Source organism: Eucalyptus grandis, chromosome 5 (assembly GCF_016545825.1).
Source record: "Eucalyptus grandis isolate ANBG69807.140 chromosome 5, ASM1654582v1, whole genome shotgun sequence".
Classification (NCBI taxonomy): Eukaryota; Viridiplantae; Streptophyta; class Magnoliopsida; order Myrtales; family Myrtaceae; genus Eucalyptus; species Eucalyptus grandis.
The window spans coordinates 61671995-61688502 of NC_052616.1; the positions used below are offsets into that span (position 1 = coordinate 61671995).

At 42.0% G+C, this 16508-nt stretch overlaps 1 protein-coding gene across 1 annotated transcript; it reads right to left on the reverse strand.

Annotated features, from left to right (window-relative positions):
- Positions 1 to 12775: 12775 nt before the first annotated feature.
- Positions 12776 to 15497, reverse strand: LOC104447699. The gene is made up of 6 exons (XM_039314029.1): positions 15384 to 15497; positions 15186 to 15272; positions 14766 to 14975; positions 14355 to 14513; positions 14106 to 14159; positions 12776 to 13162 (listed from the first exon to the last, which is right to left on the reverse strand). Exons 1-6 carry the CDS (start codon positions 15495 to 15497, stop codon positions 12776 to 12778), a joined length of 1011 nt encoding a protein of 336 aa, XP_039169963.1.
- Between the last annotated feature and the right edge of the window lie 1011 nt (positions 15498 to 16508).

A 16508-nucleotide genomic window follows, 5' to 3' on the forward strand; every position in this document is an offset into this window, starting at 1 on the left:
ATGTCATAATGTCCCCAAGCATCCAGAGGCATTGCCATCACGATCCTCCAGGCAACCCGACACCCGGGATATCGTTTTCCAAGGGTCCAACGGCATCAATAACGTTTCAACCATGGTGTAGTAGTCTAATAAATTTAATGCCAAAACATTTTCGTATCGCCAATATAGGGAGCTGCTTTGATTTCAGAATCCCAAATCATGATATAAGTCAAAATACAATGAAAATTTAAAGGTGTACTTAGTGCGTCACAACAAACCTTTCATGAAATCTAGTGTTCAAATATCAAGATGGATCAAGATTAAATTGTATTGTCCACTCCTATCATTTTCCGAAAATTCACAAGCATAAACTTTTCACGTTTCAAAACTTGAGATGTACCGGTGATAATTTTCATCAAAACCATAAGCATTTCTTGAAATATTAAAATCAACACGTCTGCGAGTAACGATCTCAGTATGAACCTCAAGATTTTCAAAAGAGTTTACAAGTAAAGTCCTGGGGCTTCGGAATTGGTCTCTTTTTTACGGAATTTCCACGCTTCGAATCCCAATTTACCTCTCGCTGAAGGCGAGCACCTCTCGCTGAAGGCGAGCACCCAATTGGTACCTAGCCAAAAAACTCTCGCTGAAGGCGAGCACCTCTCTGCCCGACGGCAGTCTCCCCTCTCGCTGAAGGTGAGCTTCCTTCAATCCCTTTCTGGTGATTTCTCCTCTCTCCCGCACCTCTCCTCGTGAGAAATGGCTGTGCCCAAAGCCCCTCCTCCCGATTAGTTCCTCCTTTCCCTTGTTCTGATCCCAAAAATCGCACATCAGCCGAAACCCTAACCTGTCTTTCCCAGATTTTTGCTAGTAAATAAATAACCTGCAGAGCTCCCTTCATTTCCAAATCATTCACAAAACCCATCCGAACCTACCTTTCTCGCCCATATCCCCTACACTGCATCTTTGTAACTTTAGGGTTACACTTCATTTAGCCATGGAGGATAACCAGGAAAATCATCTCAGAATACTGGCTCTTTGTAAACGGATGGGTGATTTATGGGCTGCTGATGATATCACAGAACTGAATGGATGCATCCTTGAGGTTCATAAATAGACTGGTGAGTATCTTTTATATGGAAAATTGTTCTCGAAACCCAATGTCAATTTCTCAGCATTCTGGGAGACAATGAAAAGGGCTTGGAAAGTAGAAGAGGTTAGGTGTGAGGTGATTGAACCAGGTTTCTTTGTCTTTATCTTTAACTCGGAGGAAGAACAGAAAAGAATTCTGCAGACAAGCCCTTGGTCTTTCTCAAGCCATCTGTTAGTCCTACAGGAAGGTGACCCGACCATTCCCGAGCACTGCTATGAGTTCAAACATTGTTCCTTTTGGGTGCATCGATTGGGCTTCCAAGAGCTGCTATGACGGAGGATTGTATACGAATGATTGCTGGAAAAATGGGAGAAGTAGAGGAAGTTAGAATTGATGCTCGGAATAACAACTCTAGAAGAATTGGAAAAGCAAGAGTTAGGCTTAATCTGTTTAATCCCCTGAAAACTGGAACAATAATTCATGTGGGTGATAGAAAGTGGTGGATTGACTTTAAATATGAAAGACTACCACACTATTATTACTCCTGTGGTTACATTGGCCATTATGCAAACTATTGCCCGACATTTCCCTATGAAGAATCTAGTCTTCCTCAAGACAAACCGGGACGTTATGGATCTTGGTTGAAAGCAGAGGTGAAGACATGCAGCCCTTGTTGGACTACCTTTTATGGGGAGATAGATCTTACCTTATCGAAGAGGAAGTGATTCCGAGACACCAGATTATTCCCTCCACGATGACTTGAACAACAAATCATCAACGATGGCAGCCAAGCCATTGTTCTTTATCATCCTACAATACAAACAACACGAAATTATCACTCTCTGGAACTTGCAGCACGAAAAAAAGGCAAACGCATCTAGCAGAATGTGGAACAACCGATGGAGCATCTAATGCATGATGCAGAGATGGGGATTACAGGAGCAGCCAAATCGGGGAAAAAAAACAGATATCAAAAAAGTTAAAACGATTCACCCCGTATGAGAGAAAGAGCAGCATGACAACCCTTGTGGACATGGACAAATTTCTGGAAACACCAATTCAACTATGGGAAGGCGAAACAGCATGGGCTTTGGTGGCTAGCCCTAATAAGCCACCAAGAAAGCCATGAAGGTGCTAAGCTGGAACTGTCAAGGTTTAGGTTCTCCCTTGACAGTCCAGCACCTACGAGCCCTTGTGGCTCGTGAGAGACCTAACCTGGTTTTCCTTATGGAAACCAAAAATCAGTACCATAGGGTGGAACATATCAAAAGAAGTCTAAAATTCTCTTCTATGCTTGTTGTTAATCCTATCGACACAGCGGGAGGCTTGGTGTTACTTTGGGATGACTTGGTACAACTTAATATTGAGCATAGCTGCCAAGAGTTCATTGATCTTTCATGTAAAGTGACTGGAAATGGATATAAAATGCAGATCTCCTTCTTACATGCATCTACTGACTTCCATGAAAGAGTATCTCTTTGGAACATACTTTATACTAGACATGGAGCGACAACAGCACCTTGGCTTTGTATTGGTGACTTTAATGAGGTGCTATATCATTGGGAGAAGATAGGCCGACGATTAACTGAAAGATTTCGAATGACGACATTTAGGCACTTTGTTGACTCATGTTCTCTGATAGATATTGAAAGTAAGGGGTGCGCATTCATGTGGACTAACAAGAGAGATGGGGATGATTTAGTCAAAAAAAGGCTTGATCGAGTATTTTGCAACCTTGAATGGAGGCTCCTATTTCCCAGTGCCGAAGCCTTTGCATTTCCAGCAATAGGGTCTGATCATAGTCCCCTCTTATTATGTTTAAAGGCAGGGGAACAGAAGAGACATAGATTATTTAGGTTTGAGGCTTTCTGGTTAGATCATCCAGAATGTGTAACTATAGTAGACAATGCTTGGAAGTCAGAGAATTGTCGGCAAGGAGATCTGTACGAAAAACAAAAGGGTAACCGAAGATTTGCGAAAATGGAGCGGGCATCTTTCAAAAATGCTTCTAAACAAATTGACCAGCTAAGCCATCAGCTCATTCGGATCACAAACGGGCAAACCCGGACAGCGGGCGAGAGGAATATAATTCTATCACGGAAAATCAGCTCTTTGTGGCGCCAAGAAGAAATGTATTAGGGCATTCGATCTAGAATTAACTGGTTAAAGTGGGGCGATCGGAACTCAAAATTTTTTCATGCTACCACAATTCAAAGGAGACAAAGAAATCAAATCAAGATGTTGAAGATTGAAGAGAATAGGTGGAGTCGAGAGCCTCATGTCATTAAACACCACATAACCACCTATTACCAAGAGTTGTATAGAACTGTGGGTCCTCGGCATTATCAACCAATTCTAGAGCATTGCCCAATTGCTGTTTCTGAGGAAATGAATAAGCAGTTAACAGCTCAGGTTACTATGGAGGAGGTGGAGCAAGTGGTTTTCCAAATGGGGCAGCCAAAGCCCCCTGGACCGGACGGATTAAGTGGTCTATTCTATCGAGTTAGTGGGCTACTATTCAAGAAGATATATTTCATCTAGTGGATTCCTTTTTCAAAGAAGGCGATTCGATCTGACCCTTAATGAGACCTTTATCACGCTTATCCCCAAGGTTGCTAATCCTGAAAGCATAACAGAATTCAGACCTATAAGCTTGTGCAACTTTAGTTACAAAGTTATTACAAATGTCATGGCACATAGACTCAAACCTTGGCTCCCATCTATTATATCCTCGGAACAAAGCGCATTTGTAGGGGGTAGGCAAATACAGGACAACATCTTTATTGTTCAAGAAGTCCTACATCAACTACGGGTTAGAAAGCGACGTCGAAAATTCCAAGCCGTGCTGAAGCTAGACATGCGAAGGCTTATGATAGAGTTGAGTGGGACTTTTTATGTGACTTGTATGAAGAAGATGGGATTTAATGTGCCTTTGGTGAATATGGTCAAATTTTGTATATCTTGACTCACTTCCGGGTGTTAATTAGTGGCCAACCAGGGGATTCTTTCACTCCAACTCGAGGTATTCGACAAGGGGACCCTCTCTCACCTTATTTATTCATTATTATGGCAAATGCTCTCTCCCATATGGTGACTAAGGCTATTACGGATGGGACCTTAAAGGGTATCAAATTAAACCCACACTGCCCTATCTTATCCCACCTATTTTTTGCAGACGACGCTATTTTCTTCTTGGATGGTACTCTTAGGGAAGCTCAGAATCTGGCTAATATTCTAAATTGTTACTGTTTTGCATCTGGTCAGTTGATCAACCTGAACAAATCTGGTGTTTTTCTTGGGGGCTAGCTGTCCACAGGTTTTAAAACACAATATTGCAGCTGAACTGAGGGTTCCTATCCTAGAAAAGACTGAGAAATATTTAGGGATACCATCTGATTGGGGCCAAACAAAAAAACAGATGCTAGATTGGATCATTGCACGGGTGGACAAAAAATTGGAGGGATGGAAAGAACAATTAATATCGAAGGCAGGGAAAGAGGTGTTAATTAAAATGGTTGTTCATGCATTACCCCAATATGCCATGAATATCTTTAAAATTCCTCTATCTATTTGTCGAGCAATCGAAAGGAAAATCTCAGCCTTCTGGTGGAGACAGAGTGCACAGCAAAAAGGTATTCACTGGAAGAGTTGGGAAGTGTTGAAGAAGAGGAAGGCACAAGGAGGAATGGGGTTTAAAGATTTAGTGGATTTCAATAAAGCCATGTTGGGAAAACAAGCTTGGAGATTAGAGAAAGCACCTGAAGCCTTGTGGAGCAGAATATTTAAAGGCCTCTATTTCCCTAACGGTAATCTATGGACTACTACAAGAGGAGCCAGACCATCTTGGGGTTGGCAGAGCCTTTTAATAGGCCGTGATGCCCTAAAACCTGATCTGAAATGGGAGGTCGGAGATGGAAAATCCATCAACTTGAGATATGACCGTTGGTTAATGTCAGGAAGTATTGGGGGACCGGTGAACCGTGATGATCCTAAGTTAGTGGCAGAGATCATTGACCCAACTACGCGCACATGGAAACATCAGATTATCACAAAGCTTTTTGACAGCCAAATCTCAGAGGAAATTCAAGCAACCACACTCAGCATATTTGCCAGACCTGACCGTCTAATTTGGACAGGGCATAATTCAGGGGAGTATAAAACCAAAAGCAGGTATCATAAATTACAAGCAGCCAACACAAGCAAAACAGAATGCCATGCATCCTCTTCATATCAGGTGCCGCAACAACTATGGACAAATCGGCATCTACGACGACACCCAGAATCAGACACTTCATGTGGAGTTTATGCAATGAAGGCCTTCCTACTAGAGCCAATCTATACCGGAGAAAGATTATACCTGAGCCGACATGCCCACTATGTTCCCAATTTCCGGAGTCCTCCGAACACCTTTTTGGACTTTGCCTATGGACAAGAAAGATTTGGCAGCATCATTATACTGACATGAATGTTTCTCCAACCTCTATAACAAGAACAGACCGATGGGTGAGTGAATACCTCAGATCTGGCATCACAGTAAGTCAAAAAGCGATTTTCGCGACCACCCTTTGGCTCATCTGGAAAGCCCGCAACGCTTTGATCTTCAACGGGAAGCGAAAAACACAAGAACAAATCGTTAATGAAGCCCTACTCTCTCACCAGCTCTACGAGAAATGGAACCCACAGACAAAAAAAAAGAGAGATCAGATCCGCGCACTTAGCAGCCTCCAGCTACCGGCTCCTTGAAGATCAACGTCGATTGCTCTTGGCTGGCCAAGAAATTAGAGGGATCCATTGCTGGTATATGCAGAGGAGAAGCGGGTGTGTGTATCGGAGGTTTTGCGCAGAAATTTCGAGCTCAATCGGCTCAAGAGGGAGAAACCCTAGCTGTCCAACAAGCTTTACTTTGGTTGAGAAGACAAAGAACAGCTCTGACAGGACTCCCATCTGCCGCACGAACTCATCTCATCTTCTCTTCCCCCGTGTGTATCTCCAACGACCGCACTTACGTCGTGGAAGCCATCTTGGGCCAAACAGAAGTGGCATGGGCCTCTCGTCCGATTGTCCTGGACTGCAGAGAATTGCTGGCCCAAATGCCGAATGTTATATTGCGGTATGAAGCTCGGGAATCCAACCGCGCGGCAGATTGGCTTGCGAAGTCTCACAATACCGACTCTTTACCAAGTAACTGGGTCTCCCATCCCCCGCTGGAACTTTATTTTATTTTATGTCTGGACTTTCAGTTAAGTTGTAATTCGGCATCCCCGGATTAATCAATGAAATATCTTTCCGACCAAAAAAAAAAAAAAGTCCTGGGGCTTCGCAAACACTAAGAATCAATACATACATAGATGCCAAAATCACACTTAACCATAAACGATATGAAACCCTCCATCACATAGCCCGAAATCAACTCAACAACTTCCGAATTCCCCATTTGGTGCAAGTATTCAAAATAATGTTGGTTAACAGGACGCGTTTCACCAAGCAGTGATTGTGACTGAGTTCATGCGATATATGTTAGTAGATATCGACTTGCCTCAAGTCCGGTGGCATCGGCGGTGAGGTAAACTGTAAGCTGCGGGCTGCGGGTGCGGTTGAGGCGAGCTGGACAGCAACGGCAGTGTGCAATGAGGCGCGAGCTGCGGGTCTCCTGGTCCAGCAGCAGCTGAGGGACGGCGGCGAAGGAGGCTGGTGGCTAGCTACGGAACGGTGAGGAGACCGGTGACGCGGTGGTGCGGCTGTCGGCAGCAAGGCTCGAGTGAGAGGGTGGGAGGATTTCTAGATTAATCTACTTAAGATATCGCTAGACAGAAGGAAATCCAGACTGCCGAGAGAGAGAGAGAGAGGAAGAAACGGCCTCCTGCCGGTTGACAATTTAAGTCAACAAAAGGGGTCTCGGTGGCAGCAAGGAACGGCAACAACTCAAGGGGCAGCTCACTCGTAAAACTTCATAATTTCGTTCCAACCAAACCGTACATCAAAATCGATTTTTGCCATACCTAACAGCCCCACAACATCCTAAATCACCATTTCCATGTATATTCACAGCTCGATAACTCCAAAATCGGACTTCATAATGTTATGAGAAGTATGAACTTAGTAGTTGGCATTATCCTAGATCTTATTCCATTATCTATCTTGTTGGAAGATACGCAAGATATCTCCAGATTGCATTAAATATTCCTCAGATCAATTAAGATCATATCAGGGATCAATTAATATCAAATATAGTCTGTACATTATTTAGTTTCCTTTTTCATATACATGTCTTGTAATATAAACATTGACATTGTACGTACAGAAATATACAGACAATACAGAAAGCTTTTCTCCCCAAATTCTCTCTATCACATTCTTACACATTCTTACATGGTATCAGAGCGCTTTCTGGTTCTGGCTTAGCTTCCGCACTTGTTCTTGAATTGCCTTCCGTGATCTTCTGTTCTTGGTTGTAGCCACACTTGCAAACCAAAACAGCATCCGGCAGGAATTCTTGATTCTTCGTTTTTTTGGCCAACTGCAAAATGAGTTCTTTGCAGGATTTTTTCCACTATGACAAATCCAGAAACACCTACCTCAGTCACCGAAGAGCAGCCGGCAATCAATGCAACGCCTCATGCTTCATCAACCCTGAATTCATCCGTTGTCAATCCAGTAGCTGATCAACAACCCAGTCAAACACAACACACGCCCTGGCAACCCAATCCGGCTCAGTTCAATCCAGGGTTACCTTTCTCTGGCTATCCTTATCAATGGATGCCGTACCCATGGATGCTTGGATCAAATCCAGATACATCACAGCCGGGCTACCAGAGCGTGCGGACCGATGGAGGTCTACCAACCAACGCTGGGGCAAACACAACCATAGGTCTTGAGCAGACGGGCGAATCTGGAAATTCGAATCAGGGACAGACTACAACCAATGCGGGGTTCCCAACAGGGTTCATACCTTTTCCTTTTGCGGCCGCCATGGGTCGCCCAGAACCCGGCGACGCGCTGTATGTTTCCACAGCCGACGGACCCGAGTTGAAGCTCATCAGTAACCATCTCACAGGATCCGAGAATTATTCGAGTTGGGCACGGGAATTCCGCCGAGCCCTCATCACAAAAGACAAAGAAGGGTTTGTCGACGGAACAGTTCCCGTCCCAGCTGATGAAAAATTAGGGTGACAATGGAAAAAATGCAATCAGCTCGTTAGAACATGGATAGGGAATTGTATCGGCCCGAAATAGCCGCGGGTTACCTCCGACGAGAGGACTCAAAATTTTTTTGGGACAGTATACGAGAGATGTACGGGAAATTGGATCGGGCAAGGATTTTTTCGTTGCATCAAGCCCTTTCCGAACTGAAGCAGGGAAACATGACCGTGACGGCCTGCTTCAACAAGCTTTCAACCCTCTGGAACGAGCTAGAGGCCGCCGAAGAAAAACTCGTCGGATCCGAAGAAACTCTCCAACAGTACAAGAGGATGAAGGACCGAGAGAAGGCAACCAGATTTTTGCTAATACTCAACGATTCTTACCTTACTTTCGGGTCGCAAATTCTGGCCATGGAGCCTCCGCCGCCGATTGGGCCATTTTCCAACTTCTTGTGCAAGAGGAGAGCCAGGCTTACCTCCACGGAGAACAGAGGCGGAACCCTAGCGACGAAGGGTTTGGCTCTCGCGGCAATAATTGAGAGAGGAGGGATGAAAACCCTAGAAAAGAGGAGGAATCCATCGCTAGGGTTCGCTGAACAGAGGCCTTTTAAAGGTTCTGCGATGGACGGCTCATATCGCACGCAGCGATCCGACGGCTCCAAAGGCGCGCGGTACACGGACGATCTGGACAGCGGAGATAGCTCCGGATCAAACAGATCCAACGGCCCCTTTTTTTCGAAGAATCTCGGGCAAAATTATGGGCCGAATAATGGGCCAAATTATGGGCCAACTTATGGATCGAATTTAAAGAATAAAGGAAAGTTTTTGCGACTATTGCAAGCGGCCTCACCACACAATTGACGGTTGTTGGAAATCGCATGGCCGACTGGAGAAAAAAGGAAGGAAATATCAACAGCGGCGGCTTATCAACTCACGGGATCAAGCTGGTCAATCCATCACACATGCTGAATATCAGCAATTGATGCAAGCATTGCAAAAATTGGATATTCCAAAAAGGGGGAGCAGTTTTACAGGTATTTCTCATTGCCTAATAAATACCATATCGAGGAATACTTGGATTATTGATTCTAGAGCTAGTGATCATATTGCCTGTGACAAGAAGCTATTTACTGTTATTAATAAAGATCTGGATAGTCCCATTATTGTGCAATTGCCGAATGGAAATATTGTTCGTGTATCTACCACGGGGACAGTCAATCTTAACTCTCGGCTTACACTCACAAATGTCCTTTACGTTCCAGTTTTCAATTTAATCTTATCTACGTGTCTAGAGCACATGTGAGGAAAATTCTTGTAAGGTCTCCTTCATTGCTTGATAGCTGTCTCTTTTAGGTCCTTTCGACTGGGAAACTGATGGGCTGGGGTAATCTGTCTGAAGGACTATATTTCTGGAAAAACTCAGCAAATCTTGATCAATTTCATTGTAATAAACAATCATTGTGTAATTTGACTACCAATGATAAATAATTCATTTTGCATTCCAGAATGGGTCATAGTTCTTTATTTCCTCATCAGCAATGTCATATTTGTCCACTTGCCAAACAGTCCCGCATACCCTTTCCATTAAGCACAAATCGTGCCGATGATTCGTTTTCCTTACTTCATATTGATGTCTGGGGTCCTTATCATACACAAAATCATGATGGGTCCCGGTTTTTCCTCACCATTGTGGATGACCATTCGAGGGCCACATGGATTTTTCTCATGCAATCTAAGGGTCAAGTCATATCTTATTTGAGGACCTTCCTTTCTCTATCAAAGACTCAATTTGGCAAGACAATCCGCCGAATACGAACGGACAATGGGAAGGAATTTTTTAACCATGAGTGTACTGGTCTACTCTCATCTCAAAGGATCTTACATGAGAGCTCCTGTACATATACTCCACAGCAAAATGGAGTAGTGGAACGCAAATATCGTCACCTATTGGAAGTTGCTCGCGCCCTGAAATTTCAAGCTTCCATCCCTGATAATTTTTGGGGAGATTGCGTTTTAACTGCAGCTTATCTAATCAATAGAATGCCGACCAAGATTCTCGATGGTCGAAGTCCTTTTGAATTACTTTTTTGGAAAAAGCCAAATATGAGTCATCTGAAGATTTTTGGCTGTCAATGTTATGCTACTATCGTGGGACCTAGAGATAAGATGGGTCCTCGTGCTCGCCGTTGCACATTCATGGGATATCCCACTCTGCAGAAAGGGTACAGGATTTATGATTCATCTACAGGGGACTTCTTTGTTAGTAGAGATGTTTCGTTCCAGGAGAATATTTTTCCTTTTGCTGCACAGGATCAAAGTACAGATAACAGAGGACATTACTCTTCGCCTCATATTGACGAAACAACAAATGATCCAGGATATATTCTATTTCCTGCATCAACAGACATAAGGGACTCCCCTGCATCAGCCATGGAATCAACACCTCCGTTGGAATCCACACACCAAATCTTAGATGATGAAGCAGTAATTGACTCCACTTCTGTTAATACTGGTACGAATCATTCATCCACCCCTATTGATACTGGCTCGGGCCAATTATCCCTTGCAAATACTCCACCAAGGCGTTCCCGGCGAGTAATGCATCCACCAACTTGGACGAAAGACTACGTATGTGGCGTCAGAAACTCGCTAGGTATTCTTTTTCCCATATCCTCTTATGTTTCCTTTGATCGGCTATCTGTGGAGCATCGATGTTGCATTTCTCGCATTTCTGAGGAGCGAGAACCATCAAATTATGATGAGGCGAGCATTGATCCGAAATGGCAGAAAGCTATGAAAGCAGAATTGCAGGCTTTAGTGGACAACCAGACATGGGAATTCGTCTCTATACCTCCAGATCGAAAGGCCATTGGGTGCAAATGGGTGTACAAGATCAAGTATCAAGCAGATGGATCAATTGAGAGGTACAAGGCTCGATTAGTGGCTAAAGGTTTCACACAACGGGAAGGTTTTGACTATCATGAAACCTTCTCTCCCGTCGCCAAAGATGTTATGGTACGCTCATTCCTCTTAGTAGCAGCTTTTCAGGATTGGTCACTGCATCAGATGGATGTCCACAATGCCTTCTTACATGGAGACTTAGACGAAGAGATTTATATGGATGTGCCACAAGGTTTACGGAGACAGGGGGAGAATAGAGTATGTCGTCTCCGCAAATCCTTATATGGACTTAAACAGGCTTCCAGACAGTGGTATGCCAAATTTGCTGAGTCCTTGATAGCTGCAGGTTTCCAACAGTCCAGATTTGATTATGCTGTTTTTACACGGACTAAAGGTACGTCATCTATATACTTAATGATATATGTAGATGATATACTTATTATGGGAAACGATGAGGTAGATATTCAAGTCTTCAAGGAATACTTGCATTCTACTTTTCACATAAAATATTTGGGTACGCCCAAATATTTCCTTGGAATAGAAATTGCACGATCGGATCAAGGAATATCTCTCAGCCAGAGAAAATTTGCTTTGGAAATCATATCAGAAGCAGGTTTGTCAGGATGTAAGCCAGCTGTGATTCCAATCGAGCAAAATGTTAAATTGACTACGGCAGATTATGATGCTGAAGTGTCTCAGCAAGCAGATCTAGTACTCAAAGATCCATTGAGTTATCAAAAACTTGTTGGGAAACTCATATATTTGACTATGACCAGACCAGACATTAGTTATGCTGTACAGACACTTAACCAATTCATGCACAAGCCAAAGCAGTCTCACATGAACGCTGCATTGAAAGTTGTGAAGTACTTGAAGAAATGTCCCGGACTTGGGATTCTTCTTTCCGAGAAGTGTGATATGAGAATGACAGCATATTGCGATGCAGACTATGCCACTTGTCCAATGAGTAGGAGATCCATAACCGGTTTCTGCATTAAGTTGGGAGATTCTTTACTTTCGTGGAAAACCAAGAAGCAGCCGACTGGTTCTTTATCCTCGGCGAAGCGAAATACCGAGCTATGGCGAAAACGACATGTGAGATAGTATGGCTACGGGGATTACTTCGGGACCTTGGAGTGCAAGTCAAGGGACCAACCAGATTATTTTGTGACAACGATGCAGCCCTCAAGCTAGCATCAAATCCCATTGTGCATGAGAGAACGAAACACATAGAAGTGGACTGCCATTTTACTCGAGAGAAAATTCAGGAAGGCATAATCGAGACACGGGGGATTGGAACAGAAGAACAACCTGCAGATGTATTCACCAAGCCTCTATGTCAAAGTCAGCATGCGTATCTCTTAAGCAAGCTTGGCGTCTTGGATATCTACAAGCCACCAGCTTGAGGGGGAGTGTTGGAAGATACGCAAGATATCTCCAGATTGCATTAAATATTCCTCAGATCAATTAAGATCATATCAGGGATCAATTAATATCAAATATAGTCTGTACATTATTTAGTTTCCTTTTTCATATACATGTCTTGTAATATAAACATTGACATTGTACGTACAGAAATATACAGACAATACAGAAAGCTTTTCTCCCCAAATTCTCTCTTTCACATTCTTACACATTCTTACATATCTGTCTGTCTTTAAACTCAACAATTATCTCCACCGGGTCCCCCGAACAACAGGGTATAGCCATAGTCTTTGAAGCTGTTGTCGACGGCGGCGCCATAGCAAGCTTTCGAAGTCGCGACTATGTTTTCCGGTGGAGTAGACTCGGGCGCCATCCAAGTTTGCGAACTCTGATCAAAGTATTGAATTTGTCTCACGTGGCAAGCACGAAGGTACGACTGGTCCGGAAACTGTCCGCTCCCCATCGCCGGGAAGCGCATGCCGTCGTCCGCGGACGCTATTCCGCCGAACTCCAGTGTTCTGGCGCCGCCCGCCAAAGTAGGCAATATCTTAGCCGGCCAATAGCCTAATTTAATGTCCCCGCCGTCCTTGGTAATTATCAACCACCAATCCTTGGTGTTGATATCCTGTCGTGAAGTCAGACGTTAGATAACTCTTTATGTGTTCTCGAACAACGACATTTCGCTCGTGGGCATGTGAATTGATCCACGCATGATGCAAAAATTCTGACTAAGTTGGCTACAATGTTCGAGAGAATGGTAGATAAATCTCTTCTTCTTTTTTTCGATAATTATTTCTTGTTTTCACAAACCTGTTCATAAAATAACATGTTCACCTATTTTCGTTGCTGGTGCAACTTTCACACTACATGGAAAATATCATTTTTTATTATTATTACAGAGGTCCAAAGGAAAAGAGTTGGTTACCTGTTGAACAAAGAAACGGAGCTCAAATTGTGGCCCACCAATAACAGAAGAATTTGGGAGAACTTGTCCGAGGCAATGGAACGATCGATTTGCACAAAGCCCTGACACCCGAAATCAGGGCATCCCGTCCCATTCTCATCCTGTTCTTTGAACTTGTATCAGAATGATTGTCCATTTTAAACTAGTTTCATTTTGCTCTTTAAACAATAGATTTAGTAATGATTGGATAATAATCATGCATAACCATCCATGCCAAGTACCATAATCATGTATGCAAATGACATAATTCTAAGAGTAATCGACACTCATCAAACACCGAATTTGATAGTTTTTCTCTTATCAAAGGCTGCATTCCAATGAATTAACATTTTATAGATAGAGATTGATAGTTATTACGCAAATAACTGATGAAAGACATATTTCATACACAAGCCGCGCTATCAAATTACAATCAAATGTGCAATAACTACGAAGCCGTGAATCCATATGAGATGGGAAATGGAATTTCAGGAGGTAGTTGAACGGGGACAAAGAAAAAACTTGAATGGGCAAAATAGAAATAGCATGAAAGAGAGGGGGCAATCCGTGAAATTTCAGTTATGCATGTAGATTTCAGCAAAACTTGTAGCAAGTTAGAACTTACTCGCCAGGAAGTAAGGAAATGATTCTGATTATCCCCGTATAGATCTGGATGCACCTATCATGACAAAATTCATTAAATCTAATATTCTATAGCAAGAAACAATAAGAAGAATACCGCAAACGGAAAAATAACGCACCCTAGATCAAATGAAATATTAATGTCACTGTGAATATATTCTTTCATTTTCTTTATTCCCGTTCAAAAAGGAAAAGAAAGATGCTAATTAATTTATATATCAGGAAAACGTACCCTCCATCCAACTTGTATGTTTGCTAACCTATTGTTGTCGAGGATCCAGATCTGACCTCCACTAAATTGTCCATAATCACACTTTGGAATGTAATAAGAAATGAATGCCCTTGCTCCGCTAAAAGCAATATCAGGGCTTTTCAGCGTCAGAAGAGCATACTTCAAAAATTGAGAATCAAGTCATCAGTAAATATAATCCTTTGGGCCATCATCGATTGGCATACGAAATTCACTACAATACGACACATTAGGTCTTTAATAATAAGTCATGTAATTACAAGAGAGATCAAGATATGTCGAAGGTCATTGAAACAAGCTAAGTTGAATGCAAAAATACATGAAATTAATTGTATGATACAAGATACAACAATTCATTATGAATTGAATTCCGTCATTAAAGGAAGAACTTACTTGAAAACTTGCAGAATTAGGAGTCGAAGGATGATATATCTGTGGACATGTCTGCTCAAGCAATTTGGCTCTCGTCCAATATTCCTTTGTCCTTCTGAGAATTGGAATGGTCTCATCAGGACAGCTATCCAAAACATGTGGTCTCTCAAGTTGGTTAACTTGTGCTTTCTGTCTCTGCTTTTTTTCGTTGAGTGAAAAGCTTGGTTTTGTCTGTCCATTCATGGAACAATTAGGGATTGAGCCAGTACCATAGAAATAGTGGCAGAATTTCACAGAAAATTGCATAATTAGTACGCAAGACGGTGTCTCTGCCGTCGAATGGAGGAGGAGAAGCTAGCAAAGGCTGCTTTGTTCATATGTGTGCGATAGACTAGGATCGATTGTGCAATTATCTCCTCACTTTCGCCGATAAATTAATACCTGAAGCTTATGATCTTTCAGTAAAGGGTGGTCGAATGCTGGTTGTTTATACATGTCGATACAATCGATGGTCTCTCCATAAATTGTCTACAATAGTTACAAGACAACAAAGGTTAATACTTCAATGCAAGGGACAAAGAATAATAGTATATGAACACAAGCGTGCACCGGGACAAAAGTCAAAATCAATCAAAATACCTTAAAGGTCTTAATAGGCCGCCTCTCTTGCTTCGAATATTGTTCTTCAGCATTGGAACCAACAAGAAGGGCAAACCATACAAATGCAAGAAAGGAAAATTTTCTCAACCCCATTGTCCGAGCCTTTGTGCGATATGATTTGCTAAAGGGCTCTTCATATATATTACAATTTGTATTCTCAGATGGAGAAAGAATGCTCTAGAATAAAGAGGTAGGTCATCTCTTTCCACTTTTCATGGAAAGTGAATGGATAACTTTAGTTATGACATTACTCAATTGGCGTTATTCTTATCCAATTCTTTCCATTAATGCAAAAATATCATTTTCTATAAGAAGAATAAAATCACGCTAATTTTCCATTCTAGCGACTGTTGTAAAAACATTCAGGTAATTTTGATAAGAACGATCTTTGAAGATTGACAACTCATTTAAGAACCAACATTCCGATATTCATGAGTATTTGAAATACACCATAATGAAATACATATTTAATGAGTATTTGAAGTTCAAGATTAGAAATTAGATTTGGCATTTGAATTATCCTTGGCGTATTGATTCTAGGGTAAGAGTAATGCTAAGATGACAATACTGCTATGTTCCAAAAATAACCGTGCCGTTTGCATCCCCCGTTTTCATAAGGAAATTGGATAACTAGCTTGTCCGGTTTATTTGATAAATTAAAATTTTAATTTGGACAATGTTCAAATCAAGTTACTGTTCCAATATTTGAACAATAATTCTGATCGGTTTTAGCTTACTTAAAAATTTATTAATCAATATATTTTTATTTTTTATTTTATTTTATTTTATTTATATTTCCTTCCTTCTTCCTCCTCAACTATGAATTGGACTAGCTAAGTCGAGCATGGTCCTCCTTTCATTCAATCAGGTGCGACATAGCTTTCGTATTCCCTTTCGTTGTAAAAGCACTCGTGGATTGTTTGGAAGCGAGAAAGGGGATGACTAGTTTTAATCAAAAGATAAATGTAATGTGAATGTTACTCTGATTAAATGAATAATTGGCTAAAATACTTATCCGATGTTGCAATTTGCGGTTGAATTACTTGTTGGGAGGTCTAGCTCGATTACACATCAGAATTTTTTTTTTCCCCTTTTTCCTTTGTT

Coding starts and splice junctions, on each gene's coding strand:
- LOC104447699 (XM_039314029.1), bottom strand. CDS start 15,497: ATGGGGTTGAGAAAATTTTCCTTTCTTGCATTTGTATGGTTTGCCCTT. Junction 14,514..14,765: donor CTAATTCTGCAAGTTTTCAA/GTAAGTTCTTCC, acceptor CAATTTTTGAAG/TATGCTCTTCTGACGCTGAA. Junction 14,160..14,354: donor ACATACAAGTTGGATGGAGG/GTACGTTTTCCT, acceptor TTGTCATGATAG/GTGCATCCAGATCTATACGG.